This window comes from Tachypleus tridentatus, chromosome 7 (genome assembly GCF_004210375.1).
Source record: "Tachypleus tridentatus isolate NWPU-2018 chromosome 7, ASM421037v1, whole genome shotgun sequence".
NCBI lineage: Eukaryota > Metazoa > Arthropoda > Merostomata > Xiphosura > Limulidae > Tachypleus > Tachypleus tridentatus.
The window spans coordinates 78,060,052-78,078,926 of record NC_134831.1 but is presented as its reverse complement, the minus strand read 5'-3'; the positions used below and the strand labels follow the sequence as shown (position 1 = coordinate 78,078,926).

Genomic DNA, 18,875 nt, shown 5'->3' with positions numbered 1-18,875 from the left:
TAGCATTGAATTTTGTATTAAAATGTTGGATTTAGAATCATAAGTCTAGTATTATTTACATGCAGCCTTAAGGACAAATGTAACTATCATGAAAAAATGTGTACTGCGGTTACAGAAATGCATGGGTTTTTACTGAATTGAATCATTAATCTGTTAAGATATTCAAATGTATAGTTTATTTATTTGAGCTTTCATAACTTGTCATCAAATGTATACATATGTTTTAGTCTCCGTGTAGGTTATGAAGCTAAGAGATTTTTTTATGCAGTTTTTATGAGCTTGAGCTGTTTCATGTAAAGTGATATACCTTTATTTAAATATACCAAATATATTTACAGAATACATGGAGGTCCAAGACAAACCAGGAGATTCATTTTACATTAGAGTTTTGTTTGATCGACCATCTATTGATGGTTCTTTGTCACTTCACAAGGATGACATATTATTTGTGGACAATACCATGTACAACAGCACCTGTGGTCTTTGGCGAGCATGGGTCCTTGACCAGGATGGACAGAAAATCAAATGTGGATTCATCCCCAGTAAGAGCAAGTAAGTTTGTTTTTGGTGAAAGTGCATGGAGCAGAGCTCTTATGTGTTGGTTAAGTAAGTTGTATTCCATTTTTTCTTTGATGTTAGTTTCACTTAACACTATATATGATATTCTTCTGCAGGTTCCTGAAAGTGCCCTTTATCAGGAATAAATAAAACCAAAATTAAGAGAGTAATAAATATTTTTGTTTCTTGCTTTGAAGTTCATATGTCATCTGTGTTTAGTCTTCACAGTGCATAATTCTTCTCATGACTCTTCATATGATGTACACGTTTTATTGATGTCATAACAGTATAAATTACACATTGAGCATTGCTAATGTGACATCATTTTAGACTGACATGCAACACACTAGTGTATAATGGTTAAAACAGGTAGTTTCCACATGGTCTTAGACAACTTTTTGCAGAAAAATGTTTAATATATAGAAATACATATTTCGTTATGAAGCTTCCTTGGTGGTATTAGCTTAATATATGGATTCAAAACTGAGCTAAAAATCTCAGTATTGCCAAACTTTCTAAACTCATATTGGGATTAAGGCTAAAAATATCTTTAACAATGAGAATGCCAGCTGATGAATCAGTACTTTTATTGTTATAAATTGTTTTTTGACTTCTTAGTCAGACTTGTATGTTAAATTAACCATTTTATTTACTTAGTATATACTTGAGGAATTAATTATGTAGATAGCATATTTCAAGTAAATATTTCAGATTTGATCTATGTAGATAGTTTATTTCAGTTAGAAATTATTGATAATTATTGTTTTATTATTTAAACCAAAAGGATGGCCAACACCATATTTATTCACTATCTTGAAAGGCATTGTGTAAACTTTATTTTTTATTGTTAGGGTTGAAGAGGAGTTAATGATGCCGAGGAACCTAGCAGACCTGGAGGGTAATGATGGAACACGAAGAGGCTCAACTTCAGCCAGAAGGAGTTTCTTTCGACGAAGGCGACACCATCGTAGTAGTTCACGAGATAGTAAAGAGCTAGCTTCTTTTTCTGATGTCTCTATTAATAGTTGCAGTGACTCGGGAACATTAGCTGAAGAGTTGGTACCTCCAACATATCAGAGGGTTGAACGGCTTGATTGTAAGTTTTTATCAAAAGTCCAAATGTTGTGTCTGTTTTAGAACATAGTTATTACTGGTTCTGTTAATTTTTCTTATTATTTGACTTTTCATAATGAAAGTTAAATAAAGTTATAGCTTTGAAGAAGAAACTCTGTAAAAACTAATCATAAATGTGACTTGATACTAGTAACTGATTATCAGTACAAGCTCTAAGATTATTAACCCCATCCCAACAGTTCATGAGTCAAAGGCATGCCAACATGTTTGGCCATATTCAGAATTTTATTATCTACTATTTTATAAATTTGTCATTAAGTTTCATATCAAAATGTTGATTGTAATTCAAATTTCATATTATACATTATTTAATTTCTTAATTTAAAAGTAAACATATTAAAAAACACACCTGAACATTGATATTTATTTGTATATAACATGGTATGTTGGATGCAGCACTGGTTCGAATTAGATGTTTATTATGTTAAAATACAAAGTTTATACATTTTTATGAATTAGCATCTTTAATAGCTGAAATCAGGCTTTCAGGACAGACTTCCTAACTGGGCAATCAGTAATCTGACCCCTCTGAAAAAGTAACATCATATCTTTGTTATTAAGAACCATAAAACATAAACATAAATTTTCAGTATCCTGATTGCTTCGAAAAAGTAACAACATATATTTGTTTTCAAGAATAGAAAACAGTAAACATAAGTTTTTCATTGCAGCTGGTGTTTTTACTTTTCTAACACATAACATTGACCAAATCAAATTTAAATAAGCAATAACCTTCATGATTCTTCTGATCACCTCTTCCATTTTGTTCTTTATTATAACATTTCTAATTTCCCATTCATTATTCAAAATTGCAACATGAGACAGTCTTTCTTGCCCATGGTAGGACATAAGTTTTGATTTGACGTAAAGCAGAGAATGACCTTTCAGCAAAACAGGGTGTGGCTGGAACAGTGCTAAGTATTTGTGCCAACTGATAGTAAGTTGGAAGGAGTTAAGAGATGCCATTTTCTTAAATCCAGTTTGACATTATATCCTGAAGACAAATTGGAATTTTGTCTTGATCAACAAGACCAACCATAATCTGTAGCATCTTTTTCTGGTTGCATTATGACAGAGGAGAAACCACAAAGAATATTTTGATAATTTTCATTGAAATGAGATTGAATTTGCTCTTTGAAAGTTTGAACAGTGTTAAATAAGATGGCATCTCTTGTATGAACAGTTGGACTATCAAGATCTGTAGTAGCAGATGTAAATCCAACTTCCAAGGCTCATTCTGTTAGTATTTGGTAGCAAGGAATGGTCAGTTCTTTGAAACTGATATCTTGTTCTTCCTTAATTAAATCTTATGTCTTTCATCAAGTTTGTGGCTTTGTCCCATAACTTAAAAAAATTTTCATTTGTCTCTAGTGATTTAAGGTTGTTGATTATTCTTGCCAAAAATATATCCATTTTTTCTGATTGAAGGTAAGTTGACAAAGATGAAGTTTCACTCAGTTTTTTTCCAATACTAGGACAGTGAAGATGAATTCTAAGTCACAGATTGAAACTAGAAGGCCTTTACCTGTGGCTGAAGTGCTGGGAACATTTGAGCCAGTTTTAAGAGGGGTGAGAATTGTAGCTTCAGTGCATGTCTTAAGGCCCAGTTGGTCTCACTATGAAACTGAAGCACAATGATTTTTTTTCTCCATAACATTTTTGAATTTCCTAGAAAATTTGGTAATGCTTGGAACTTCCCTCAACAAAAGAATAAATTGATTGTATTGTTTCTAGTGTTTCACAGTGATTGAGTTTTCTTTAGGGTTTTTTTTTTAATGGAAAGATTAAGCAAGTGACCAAAACATTGGACATAAATTGATTTTAGGGCTGCAATTTTAATTAGATTTTGAAGCCCAGCATGTTTGGCACTGTTGTATCCTTGGCCAACTATCAAAGAAAGATCGAGCCCCTGTTGCACTCCAGTTTCTGTAATCAATTTAAAAGGGCTTGGGCTTTCATTGATTTCTTCAACAAGAAGCCTAAAACTCTTTTAATGACACCTTCTGAAACATAGCAAAGGCAAAGTGAAAGTTGTTTGTTGCAACTGACCTTCGTGGTTTCATCTGCAATGACAGAATAAAAACCACTGGATTTTACTTCATCAATGATTAGTTTTCTCATGTTCATCACAACCAAATTCAAAACTTAATTTTGAATATCCCAGCTCAGCCATTATTTATGGCCAACAAGCTCTGTGAACTTAAACCATGGGAGATTCTTACTTCACAGGTGTAAATGTTCAAGAAAGTTCCCTCAATTTACATCAGAAGAATCACATACATTAAGATGATTAAAACACTGCCAAGAAAGTGTCATTTTGTATTGGTCAGTTTTATATTCTTGAATATGGTAACATGAGTGCATGTGCGCCATATCATTGTAACTTCTGTGATGTTAGTCAGCAGTTACTGAAAGGTCAATATAATAAAAATAATAGATATATACAAATGTATTATGTAATGACATTTATGCTATTTAGATTAAACATTTCTGTTTTAAAGTTATAATTTGTAGTCATTCTAGAGAAAAAGCAAAATTAATGTTGATTTACTGCTTTTTTACGAGATCAGTGAAATCCATCAAACAGAGATTTTGATTCAGTAGTGAAAGTAACAGATAAAATATAAAGTATTTCTTGTAACAGATAAAATATAAAGTATTTCTTGAATAACATATAATTATTTGAAGGTCCTAAAGATTTCACATTTGAAATTGAAAATTTTCTGATCAATATGTTAACAAAAGCATAGTATAATTACTTTCTTGGTTATGATCTGTAGTGAAAGGGTTAAACAGTGTTTTCTGAGTATAGCTTCAGTATAGACAGAGAAAATCTTATCCAAGTATATTATACATTTTTTTCAATGAACAGATTCGACAATGCGTCCTGTCATGGTGGTTGGTCCATTAAATGAATCTGTTGTGCACAAGCTAGAACAGGACTTTCCATCAGTCTTTCAGAGATGTATACCAGAAGCTACCCAATGCAGTCAGCAAGCTATGGAAAGAGGATTAGAAGAGTGTAAGATTGTGGATTATTGCCGTAAAGGAAACTATTATGAATGTACCACTTTAAGTGCTGTTCAAGAAATTTGTGATAAGGTAAGTAATGACTGAAGGTTGACACTTTTCATGTGGGCTATGAGGGTTATCTTAAGGAATTTTTTAATCATAGTAAAAAATGTAATTAAAATGCTTGGGCTTGACATGTGAAACTAAAGTCTGTGAATATTACGAAGTATGTACCATTTGAACTTATCTTTGCTAAGTTTTGTGGGTTTAGATCTTTATAAAATGGAATTTTTTTTGTGCCTTAGTAAATTTCATATTTTATGTGTTAACAGTTCTACAGATCAACAGGGGTGGAGTTTTGATAAAAAATGACATGCAAAAATTGTTTTTATACTGGTCCTCCAATGAGACTGGAAAGAGAAATTCCTGAGAAATTTGGCTAGGGTGCTTTCATCGTTTATGGGATTAATGGGTTTTGTATGTCTTAAAATATTTTGCATATTTTCATGCATGTCAAATAATTACTTAAGACATTCTAAAAAGGGGAAAATCAATACTTGATTGATTCATTTTTTAAGTCAGTCACTTGCCTGTAACTTGTTTATTTTATACTCCAGTAACTGTAAGGATGTACCCTGTGAAAAGTTTGGATTTAAATTGTATAAAATTATCATGAATACAAATTTCATTCATTATTATTTATTAGTTAGAGAAAGTTATAGCTATTGTGTGTGATTCTGTATATATGTATACAAAATATTATTTCTGCTCTTGCTTGTGTTTAAGAGCAAGGGGGAAAATTTAGCTTTCTTTCTTAATACCACACAAAGATATTTGATTGTATGGTTTTTATGTATGTCTGAGTTAAACACATATTGTAATAAATGATATTTTTTTCTTTTAAATTTCAAGAATTAGTTTTATTCCATTTAATAAATTTGAGAATAAATCTGTCTCTTGTCATTTATGTGATTTTAATGTGTAAAGATGATTATTCCCTTGGGCATTCAAATTATATGCCATTACAGATAAATTTTCTTTCACTGCCTCATAGAAAATCTTGGAGTGCAAATGACATTTAGTAAGACATGTTAAAATTATAAAAGCAGTATACTATTAATTCCTTGACTTCAAACCTTGACTAGTGTTCTCTGGTGGATAACACTGTTATCTTGCATGTGATATAGTCACAGAAAATCTGTGTATAATTTGGCTTTCCATCCCTCACCATTCTGGAGAGAAACTTGCATATCTGTTAATATAACTTATTATAGCTGTTATTAGCAAGCAATTCCTCTACTATAAGTGTAACACCTTTGTTTATTATAAAGAAGTTATAAAGGTTTGAAAGGCTGGATACGTCTATCTAAGATTATGAAATGTAATTCAACTGAGCAAGCTACAATGATGTTAAATGTTTTAGAGGTGTGATCTAATATTTGTATCTGAATTGTTGTGTTTGAAGGAGATGGCCTCAGTGGTTTTTTTTTAATTTTGTATTTCTAAATGGAGATGATAATAGATTTGTAAGTCTTTTCTTTAGGCCTATTGATTTCAGTAGGAGTATATAAGAAATATCAGATGATTCTAAGGTCACACACTATGATGTATTAAAATGAACTGAATATTCATTCAAAATATCATATTGGTTACAAAATATATTTATTTTAGTGTTTTGGTAAAAATGAACAGTTTGTTTCCTGAAAGAAGCACTTGGTCTGTACAATACAAAGACAACCAGCTATTTGAGCAAAATAAATACAATTCAAAATAGTTTTTCACTTGCTTGTTAAATCTGGCATAAAAATTTATGAATAAACAAAGATTTGTGATATATTTTTATTATAGTATATGAAATATATTTGAAACTGTTACTTGCTAGTATAATGTACAGTTAAAAATAATTTTAGGGATGCTTTTATAGCATAGCCTCTTACACTTTTTTTTTCAAAGACTGGCCAGTAACATCTCTAATCAGACACAGGGTGAGGAAATTACTTTGATTTATTTTGTTTTTCTGTTGCTTTTTTTGCATCCTGCAGCATAATTATCAACTAAATCACTTGTTGTTTTTTTTCACTGCATACCCTTGTTTGTTTAACCCTTTCGCTTCACAATTACTTTTCAGGTTGATTCCCAAAAAGTACAAATTTAAAATTCATAAAAATTGTGTTGGTCTTAATGACAGATTTTCTATAATTCAGCTATACAGATTTTGAAAATATTCTTTTTTTTTCTATCACTTAAGGAATTTTTTAGAAACTGAGAAGAAAACAAAACAGAAAAACATCAGATTAAATTATTACTTTACGACAATGAACAGAAATACAAAAAAAAACTAAAGAAAATGAAAGAATGTTGATGTCAAATGAGTATTTATCCTCATTCATCCTGAGTATGACTGAAATGTTCAACAATTATTTTTTACATATGGTGGTATAAGTAGCTCAGAGCTTTGGCTTTAAGTGAAACCAAGAGAACAACATCAGTTAATCTTTTTGAAGTCCATGCAATAATTTAAATTGATAGATTAATTTAACATTTTCCCATTAGTGAGGATGGGTACTTTTGCTTTTGTTTGAGTAATATAAACATTTCTATCAAATTGGTGGTTGAAGCATAATAAGCTAAAATACATGTTTGTCATAAAACCAATATTAAATTATGCCGACTTTATTAATAGCATAAAATAAGCATTTTCTAAATAATATTTTATACATTAGATTGCCAGATTCATTACATTTATACCAGAAACCTGTACCATTACATATAAATGAAAATGTATACAATTTGAACACAAAATTCTAGTTACTTGTAAACCTGTATGAGAACATTTAAAACCAAGTCAAGCTACATAAAGTTTTATTTGTTACCTTAAATTTTCTATGTGGAGTTTTGAAGAAATTACAAATTCAATTGTTGCACACAAAAAAAAAAGTATGTGAACCTTCTTTAGAACTGAAAATTCATTATGGGAAATTATCTATTTCAGAGGTTCCCCCAGTAAACCTGTCATTAGGCCCATGGCAGTATGGAGTGAGAAATAAGTAATGCAACTTGGGACTTTTGAAAAACATTTGACTCAGTATTTCAAAGAAAAAAGAATTATAATGAAACAGTTTAATATGTAGGTGAAGAAAGAAGGCTGTTGTTGTTACTTGTATATTATTGTAACTGATAAAGAAAGCCTTTGTTTTCTCTAGAACCGTCATGCCTTGATAGATGCAAGTCTGTCAGCTGTGGATCGTCTTCATCGCTGTCAAATCTTTCCAATTGTGATCTTTCTCAAGTTCAAGAGTACAAAGCAGATAAGGTATTGCTTTGTTTAAACTAGTCCTTTTAAAATCCTTCTTTTCCAGTGCTAAGATATCAATTCCAAAGATATTTAGTTAGTTTATAAACTTAGGTATTGTAGGTAATTTTTATATTATAGGATCTCTGTCATGGTGATAAACCCTTATTTTCAATGCCACATTATTTATTCAGATACTACTTGAAATATATTTCTTTAAATGTTAACCATTTTCCACGTTTTTATTAATTTTGTTCGGTAATAACTATCAAACTACTTTTTTGACAAATGATCCTTTTAACATTCAGAAGCAATATCTATGATTGGAAATTTCAAAAAGAGGTAGAATTTTATTTTTTTAGAACATTTTAGTGGGAGTATTCTTTGGCTTAGAAATTTCATATTTTTTGCTACTCTAATGATATGACTAAAAAGTAACAGACAAAGAAAATTTTTATATCGTAATTATGATACTATTAAATGATCATGTGACAATGTATTTAAAAATTTTGTAGTTTATGAAATAATAATGTTAGTATGGTATACTAAATATTTCATTAAATCTTACTTTAGACGTTTTCTAACAACGTTTCATGCATTGTTAAATTTGGTTTGTTCTTATGTGTTGGGTCAAAGTTTAAGACTTTCCATGTTAAACCTACTGCATTTCTTTTAAAGCTAAATCACATAAACAGCCTATAAACATTTGAAAATTGTTTTATAGTATGTATTAAATATTTCTAGCAGTGTAAAAGTTAAATTTCTCTTATTGTAGGGAAGTAAAGGATTCAAGATACCTCACAGAGAAACTGACAACTAAGGCAGCTAAAGAAATGTATGAACATGCTCTTAAAATTGAGAGTGAATATGAACACTTTATTAATGGTAAGGAATTGAATGTGTTTGATAACATTGAAAGCCAGGTAAAGCCAATTCACTTGATGTTTTTAAATTTATTTGTCAGAAAAAATACATCTAGATTTCATTTCCTTAAAACATCTGTAGTTGTTTTGTTAAATGTGGTTAGAAGAAACCAAGTTTGGAATTTAATGTTTTTGACTTTATTGCTTTATCTATTAAAAATAGCATTTAACAGTTTTCAGTAAAACAACCTCTGCCTTTCTGTGTAGGTACTTTTTTTTTTTTTTAGCCTATTAAAGAGTATGAAATGGAAATGAAGAAATTATTTTGAAAAACATGTAACTAGTGCATTGAAAAAAATGTTATAAAACCTAAAATTTAGTCCTGAGAAAGTTATATATTTTTTCAGCTGTGATCCCTGGCTCCAACCTCACTTACTTGTGCACTCAGATAAAAACTTGTGTTGAAGAAGAGCAGAGAAAGGCATGTTGGGTTCCTTGTGGATAAGAAATAAAGTTATACATAAAAACTTGTGTTGAAGAATAGCAGAGAAAGGCATGTTGGGTTCCTTGTGGATAAGAAATAAAGTTATACATGAAAAGTCTGCTTGAATTATTGAAAAGTATGATTTCAACCACATGTTGTGTGTAGAACTTTATTAGTGAGAAGAGTAAACTAGTAAGTTTCTTCTACAGTGAAGGACAAGTAATAATTGTCAGCTTTATCTGAGTAACGTGAATGGCAGTATATTAACTTTTCCTTTGTATCCTTATTAGTGTGGAGAACAGTGTAAAAATTACTTTATCATAGAGTGTGGGAAGAATTTTTTTGTGGATCGGTTTGATTGTAGGCCTTCTATTTGCCAACAAGAACAAAAAAATATCCCTTGCATGAAACTTGCTAACTTTTATTCTGACGTTTCTGGAATATAAAGGTTATTTTGTGCATTGTCTTTGAGGAAGAGACCCAAGTACTAAATTATATCAAGAACAGTTTGTATTAATTTTTTATAAAGAGTGTTAGTGTTATAGAAAGACTGTGCTAAGAGTGTCATTGTATGTTAACACTGCATACTTTCAAGCACTAAGCTATGATAGAAAGTGCTTTCCATACAGTTACCTCTGATGTTCAACTTAGTTGAAAGTCTTGTGTTTTTATGGGATAGTGATAAACCCAACAGTACCCATTATCCCTTGTAAGAACTTTTATCCAAACATAATTATATAATGAGGTTGTTTTTGTTTGCCAGAAAGGTATTAAACTAGAAATAGAGTGAATCAATGGACATGTCCTATAGGTTCCAAACCAGTAATATCATAGCACCTTAGGACTGCATACTTCCCATAACACATTAGAACTACATACTTTCAAGAACAAACCATATGTTTTCTAGAAGTAAGACTTGAACTGTTAGTATCATTACACCTTGAAATTACGTTTTTTAAAAAAAAGTCAGTTTTAGATCACTGTGGTTCCCAATAGTACGTACCTAACTTTATCAGTATGCTGTGAAACATTATAAATTTCAACTGATTTAAGAAGAGATCACTGTGATGAATAGATACTCAACGAAAAATCTCAGTATTCTTTAAAGTTGCACACGTCCAAGCTTAAGCCTGGTTTAAAGCAAGACCACGTGTCTCCATGAGGTAAATACTAGATTAAGAATGTCATTTCTCTTTGAAACTGTAGACCTCTCAGAATAGTGAAGTATCGACTTGCTAGGTAAATCCAGAAGATAAACAACTATTTCAAATGTCTCCACTAATTATTAATTATGTGGAAAAGTTCTCTGAGAGTTACAAAATTGTAATTTCCAAATGGCTACTACATGAGTAAAACTTGATGATAATGCAGGGTAAGTTGTCTTTAGGTGTCTCTAAGAGTTCAGCTACATTGGCCCAGAAGTAAGTTTGTAAGAACCATTTACAAGTGTTCATTTGAAATGATAAACAAATAAGTAGTAATGTTTTCAAAATGCACAATTAGTAGAACTTAGTAAACATTTGTAGTAAGGATGAATATTGTGAAGTAATATATGGTAACAACCTTCAGAACACTTAAAGTTTATTGGATCTGTTACAGATATTCAGTGTTTAGATGTAGTTAAGTGATATCATGTAGTGGTTTTTAAGGTGTCCAGATGGAGTTAATTAAAATCAAGTAGTGATATTCAGGTCATCTTATTGTAACCAGGTAAGAATAATTAATAACCTTGAAAGTGTTCATTTACATAGTAGTAACTGTCAAAGCTTTTAAACACAATGAAGTAGTAACTAGGAGGAAACACTTTGAACTACACTATAAGAATATGTTATGAATCTCCAAGGTATAGAACTACAGATGAGTAATACTTGACATAATAAACTGTTAAAGTGAATGCAGTTACAGTTCAGTACATACTGGAAGGAATACTGAGAGTGCAGTTACAGTTCAGTGCAAACTGCAAGGAATACTGAGAGTATACAGTTACAGTTCAGTGCAAACTGCAAGGAATACTGAGAGTATGCAGTTACAGTTCAGTACATACTGGAAGGAATACTGAGAGTGCAGTTACAGTTCAGTGCAAACTGCAAGGAATACTGAGAGTATGCAGTTACAGTTCAGTGCAAACTGCAAGGAATACTGAGAGTATGCAGTTACAGTTCAGTGCAAACTGCAAGGAATACTGAGAGTATGCAGTTACAGTTCAGTGCAAACTGCAAGGAATACTGAGAGTATGCAGTTACAGTTCAGTACATACTGGAAGGAATACTGAGAGTATGCAGTTACAGTTCAGTACATACTGGAAGGAATACTGAGAGTATGTAGTTACTGTGGAATACACAATGGTAAGAACTTTCATAGAATGAAAGTACAGTTAATAAGGTTTGGTATGCAATTCAAGTTCGGGATGAGGTTAATGGAATATGTAATTCTTGGAACTTAGTGATGTAAAAGATGTAAGAATCTTAAGTTTTTTTTTTCACAAGTTGTGGTATTTTTCAGTATGTGGATGGTGTACTAAAATTTGATTGAAAAAATTCATTTAATGAGACTTTTTATATGACGTAAAATCTGTCATTGTTAAATATGCTGTAAGAGTTAATGTATCTTGTGTGATGATTTTATTTTTTTATTCATAGAAGTTTTGTAAAAGGTAAACTAATAATAATTGAAAGGAAAAGATGTGTTGGAGCCACTATGGCCATTCTTTGATCTTTGTGTATATGTGAGGAACTGGTTATACATTTGGTTCTGTAAGTAGCAATGGGGATACCCAAAACTTGAACTTGCTTTATATTATACAGCTTTAAACCAGCAATGATTAAAAGCCTTTACTTTAGTATTAAATGCTTCATAGCTTATGAGCTAATTTGTGTGTGTGTTAAAATTTAGGTTTGGTTACATGTACTCAATTTATCCTAAAGGTTGAAAAACTAGAACATTTATTTGTGAAATGTCAAGTTTTATAAAATTGTATAAGAAGTTTTTTACTAAGGAACTTAAGAGTAATGAGCATTTCGTTTTTACAGGTAGCTTAGTGTCGAGACATTGAATATAGCAGATAAAGTTATAAATATGACTTAATACCCTTAGTCGTTCTTTCATTTAAACTAAGTATTAAGACAATTTGTATTAAATAACCTGTTACAGTGTTAAGTATTCTGAAGTAAATATTTTCTTCACACACTGTACAAAGTTAGTTGAAATATATGTAAGTTTAAATTTCTTTAGAATTTTATTAACCTGAAGTACCTTATTTGACAACAGGGAATAGAGTTGTCCATTGATAAATGTGTATATAATATATATATTAATTTCTAATCAGGTTTGATGATTTTACACTAAAAAAAAACTTTGTTCAAGAACTGTTCTTATGAAGAACAATGATTTGTGGACAAAATTATCAAGTTTTATGTACCAATGTAGGACTAAACAAAATTTGAAACACAATAGTGTTTCTTTAGTAAGTAACAAAGTAACTTATTTAGTCATTTTTCACAAGCTGTGTACTACAGATTTTTTTGTTTCCGAATTAAACAAGGCTGCTTATGTTTTTGTAGTCAAAGGCATAACTTGCATCTCAGGAGAAGTTTATCACACAATTCTTATTCCTAAAGTGTAACATGTTTAAAAAATTAGAAAAGGGTGCTTAAAGTTTTTCAAATGTAATGAAACCAAATGTTTGATGAAATCCCTATTTTCTGTTAAGTTGTACCAAATTAAATGTTAAACAGTGTTATAATTTTTTACTTAAAATGAATAATCACTGCAATATTTCATATCAAATTGAACGTTAAAATATAGTGCATTGAATCTTGATTTATGAAAGCTTTACAAACTGGAAGGAGGTATGACATTAAACGTAACTAAGGGTTATTACTTACTAACAGACTAAAAATGTGATATTCACCACTTTTGTGTCTTGTACAGTTTGATGTTAGTGTTTTATTGCTTGTTTTGTTTGTTTCAACTCTTACCACAGATGTAAATAGCTAGATAGCAAACTTACAAATAAGGAAAGAAAAGGCAGCTAAAACTGTGTCTTCCAGAGAAATATGTATGTTAGTATAATCTGGCTTACAAATTCTTGTTATTTCTGTCTTGAAATGTATACTTCTAGTTTTTCAGCATGAAATAAGGATGTTTGAAAGTTGGTAAATTAGGATTATTAAGCCTAATGGCGTCTCTAAGGTCTTCAGAGTGCAATACATCTATTTTAACTGTGTTGTACATGTTCAAAGTAAATCAGAGTCATGAATTTTTGCTTGTTGCAGAGTGATTAATAACATGATGTATTATTATAAAAGTAACTTTTATTGCCTAACTGAAACTATTAGTCCATATAAACTTTTAAACATCGTGTTTTATTTGGTGACTATATAAATAAGAGTACAAGTGTCAAATAAACTATTTGAAGTATTTAAGCTAGGGTAATCACTGTTTAAAGGTTAGATTTAACTTATCCACAACTGCCCCCTCTATATCAGTAATATAGAATAATATTCAAAGAATTAAATAGTCCAAAACATCAAAAATGAACTTATATTTTAACTACAAGATCAATGAAACAGAGTATTCGTATATAATGTTTTCTGCTTTGACCTGTGTCACTGACTCCAGTTTTATGTGACGTTTTTTGTTGTTTTTTTTTAGTGTATCTTAAATTTTATACAAAGATTATTTTCAGTGTGAAATTCAGTTTATGTATTTTACTGACATCTGAGTAGTTCTTTGTGAACTACAACTTTGTCATGAGGTTTGATAGTTTTCATAGCAACACAGCACTCCTGTGTATTGTGTAACCAATGTATGTAGCATGGGATAATCAAAGGATACCTTTAAGTTTCAGCTTGTTGCCCTTAAGAAAATTGTTAGAAGGAACACATGGAAGTGGAACTTTTAACTTGTCTTAAAATATTTACACTAGTATGTCTTATACGAACTATATGCTAATATATAGGCAGTTTTATATGCGAGACAAATTGATCTAAAAGTAATGTTATTGTTTCTGATGTTGCAAGTTGAGTTTTTTTCACCATTTTACTTGTGTGTAGACATAAATCTTTATTAAATAACATGGCTCTTCCTCTTTTATTTACAATTCATAACAGGAGCAGTTCCAGGCTTCTTTGCAAGAGCTTTGTTTCTTTAATATGTATACACAAACTCGCATTTTTGTACAGTCTGTTTTTGTAGTACTGGTGGTAAAAGTCAGTAGTGTATTTAAATGTGATTCAGTGCTCAGAACAAACGTAAACGTTACACCGATGGATTTTTGTAAAATTTAATGTGTTTGTTTCTGAAGGGTGAAGTTAGTGGAACAGGCAGTATGTGGGGTGTGGGCCTCATATCTAAGAAGCATTTAGTTTTAGTGAAAGCTGCACACTTGGTGACCAGTTAAACTACATGACTGTGATTTGTTGAAGAGTTTCGTTCTCGAATACTGGTAGAAACCTGATATATTAGTTTGTTTCAAAAACCACCAAACAGTGATGATAATGTCTAGTTTTCACAATGTTTTTATTCGGAGTTCCAGTCCTATTAATCAGTTCTCAGTAACGCCCGTTATATATAGTTAAGGATGCCGTATTAATTTAATACTATAAGGATACTACCACCAAATTTTCCATTCGAAAAGTTTTTCTTCAGTTTAATTATGCAACCCAAACTAACATTAATCGTATGACATTTGACCAAAATATATTTATTAGTTCGTGAGAAAAGTTTCTTTTGAGTTATATTAACTGAAATGTATCTGAATTTTAGACTAATGGTTTCGTTTTCACACAAATATTACTGGTATTTTTACACGTTTTAAATGGATCTTCGACTATCTGCCCTTCTGATGAAATGCTACAGAGCAATCGTCCACTAAAAAATCTTGTGTGGTAACTTGTATTAATACTTCCATATGTTGATTATCATTAGAAATCACGGGTCAATATGATGGTTACTATTCTCTCAGACTACTTCGCAATATACGCCGTTTATTTGTTATCCGCTCGTTACTGTAATTACAGTACCATACGACTAACTAACCTAGTGATAATGCGTCAGATTAACATAGAACCTCGGGCCTCATACGGTTCGATATGTTGTGAATGTGCAGTGACACCATGGCCACGGTTAATTAGATTACTAATAATGACAGTTAAAAAACGTGCGTTTTAATTACTGTGTTACTCAGCATCGAATCATAAGATTAGCCGTTCATATTTTGGCCCCTCTCCCTGCACATTTAAGATTATATAATGCCTATCCTTTTTGGTGGTTAAAGTATTTTGTATGTTATACAATTGTAACGAAGTCTCTGCGTTGCGAGAGGCGCGTTATAACTTGTTTCTGATACTAGGAACTCACCGAGAAGAAAGTGTAGTGTGTTTTTGTGTGTAACATATATCAACAAAGATTTTAAATTGTGGGTATATCTGTTGATACTGTCCAAGAAAGTAATTGGAAAAGGGACCCTTTTCTCCCTAAGATTTTTAATATGTTACACTTCAATGTTTCATTGTCCACTAATTTTAGTGCTCAAAGTATTTGAAATGCTCATATCAAGGTTTATGGCCGACTTAATAGGCAGCTTTCATTAAAAGGTAGGATAACTCGAGAAATGTTAACATTTTTCAATCGGTGCTGCCTATAATGTAGTTCTTATAAATGCAAAGAAATCTCTGGCTATCCTGTTTCTAGAAGTAAAATATCAGTGGATATTGTATACAAGGGACATTATTACATTTATGTTTCTTTAAGCTCTTGTTAGTTTTTGTATGCTTGTTTTCCTCGTGGTAGGCATGTTAAAACTGTGATAAACGGCGAGAACAACGGGCAAAGATTCAGAAAACTAGTCGTAAGTCTCACCTGAGGATTCATTACCACACCAGGATAATACTGGTAAAAGGGGAAGTTGTGGAAGCCCACAGGAGAAAATATATTATGTACAAAGTGCTGGAAGATGTAAGAGCTTATCCCTCCAATAATATAAAAGCTAGATCATTATAAGTAAGCTCCCAGCTATTTTTAGATTTATAAATAAATAAAATATATATATATATATATATATATAAATATATTTCAATAGATTTCATAAGAAAGCTTTGTGTGTTATGAAAACGTGAAATTATGTATTTGATGTAAACGTGTACACTGCTGTTTGATCAAAGTAAAGTACCAGGTATTCCTTTATGTAACCTGCACTGTTGTCAGTTACTGGTAAATAAAGCACTAAAGAACATTGGGACCCTTTACGAATCAAGGTTTAAGTGAGGTAACACACACACAGTTATCAACATATATTTTCAAATTGAATTTATCTATACACACACTACGTCCTCCATCTAGACTTATTTACAGAAATGTAATTTTCATCAAATTCTGTAGCACTAAGTTATGAGTGTTCTTTAGCAATGCACTTTAATGTTCGTCATATTAACTTGCATGAAACATAAAAACCAGCCAAGGTGTTACAGCTGTGCCCTGAATTTTTACTCGAAGAGACAGCATTATGAAGCCGACAAATGTTTTAATATTAACATTTACAACATCACGTCCTCCTACCACAATCAAGGCAGGATATCTGAATTGTAAGGTATGGCCTTATATTCCTAACCTTGTTAGATGTTTTCATTGTCAACGATTTGGTCATTCGAAAACATCTTGACATGTGCCTGTTGTGCTGGTAAAGACCATGATGCTTTTTAATACCAACTAGAACCACATTGTGTTAACTGTAATGGTCCAAATTCTTCCTATTTTACTTCTTGCCCTAAATGGGTGGAAGAGAAAGAAGTACAACGTCTCAAGACAGTTCATAATATTACTTATCCAGAGGCTCAGAAATTACTATTCCCAATTCCATCTCGGACTTATGCTGCTGTAATCTGTTCCACTACTACAGTAGGAGTCTCGACATATCTTTCCGTGCCTCCTATAAAAGCCTTAACAGTGCACCTTAAACTCGTATCTTCCAAAATAAAAAGGTAAATGAATCAGTGCCTACTTCTATCTCTGTCCCAACCACATCTTGCAGCTGTTGCCAACTTTTCCTTGTTCAAGCCCAGGTGTTTCTATGGGGTCTTCCTCTCTTGATACCCTAAAAATTAAACAAACTATTTGTTTACGCCCTCAATCACTGGAACGTATGCCTACAAACACCGACCTGCCTACTCGATCCTGAGCAGGATCAATAGAGAGTTACAGACTTGCATCCAGTAAAGAAAAACAAAACGTGGTTGCAAGCAGAATGTCTCTTTGCCATATTCTCTTCCAAAATATATAAATATGACCACGCTAATCCAATGGAACTGTCAAGGAATCAAATGTGAATGACCTCAAGGATTTGATTGATTTTTATCATCCCAAATGTCTTTCTTTACAGGAAATATTTTTAAAACCTACTAATACAGACAGTTTGACAATACTCCTTATACCGAAATGACAGGTCATGTGTAGGACAAAGACATGGGAGAGTAACACTGCTGGTTGATCAACATGTGCCCACCCGGTCCTTGTCATTGAATATGCGACTTGGAGGCTGTAGTCATCTGTATCTTGTTGGGTCGTACCATCACTGTTTGCTCTCTGTACCTTACCCATGGGAAAAATTATCATCCGTCAGATGTTGATGCCCTCATTGAGCAACTGCCAACTCCTTTTTTAATTGTGGGGGATCTTGATGGGTATAATCCCCTCTGGGGTGGTTCTAGCATTGATGTTGAGGGGTCATACTATAGAGCATATGCTCCTGAATCACAACCTGTCTCTCTTCAGTACTGGCTCTTACACTTATCTTCAGTCATTTACTGTTATCGATCATTCATCTGCTCCCCTTTGCTTTTCACTTGCTTTTCTTGGGAGGTTGACATCAATCCATAGGGTAGTGATCATTCCCTATCATATTAAGAGAGATTGGCCGTGGTCCCCCCCCCCCAACCACCCGTATGCCTCAGTGGGAGTTGGACCAGGCCAACTGGCCCTCTTTCACTGTTCTCTCGGAACTTGATCTTGTCATCTTATGTAAATCATTGATAGATGATTGTGTAGCAGCAGTAACTAACTGTGTTGTCCAATAAGCTACTCAGTACATCCCCGAAACCTCAACATAATTCCCATGGCATACCTGCCCTTGGTGCAGTTTTGCTTGTTCTATGACACGAAAAGCTCAGAAACATGTTGGAATAAATTTCGTAGATATTCCACACTTTCAAACTATAGGGTAGCCCATAAGTCCCTACCCATCCATATGTTATATTCAACAATACTAATGATGAGTTGAAGGCATCTGTCACTGCGGCATTTGGAACAATATCCCCTACTATGTTGAGGAAAATGTCTCACAGAACATGCCTCGCATAATATTATGCAGCGAAAATGAGGGACAGCACACAGATGCACTGGATATATAAGATATATGGATGGGTAGGTACTTACGGGCCACCCTGTACACTGCATTTCAGCAAGTCCGTGCACATGCTTGATGAGTTAGACGTCAAAGCCAGAAGGAATCTTGGATTAAATACACCTCCATCATTTC

General features: G+C 32.1%; 1 protein-coding gene across 1 annotated transcript in view; it reads left to right on the top strand.

Moving 5' to 3' along the window:
* Window positions 1-16,528, top strand: part of Dlg5 (MAGUK family member discs large 5) — an 87,774-nt gene extending 71,246 nt beyond the window's left edge. The window contains 6 exon segments of the mRNA XM_076512621.1: window positions 339-552; window positions 1,410-1,654; window positions 4,565-4,794; window positions 7,908-8,017; window positions 8,772-8,881; window positions 9,267-16,528. Of these exon segments, the coding sequence (XP_076368736.1) occupies window positions 339-552; window positions 1,410-1,654; window positions 4,565-4,794; window positions 7,908-8,017; window positions 8,772-8,881; window positions 9,267-9,364 (1,007 nt within the window). The 3' untranslated portion in view covers window positions 9,365-16,528.
* The last annotated feature ends 2,347 nt before the right edge of the window (window positions 16,529-18,875 follow it).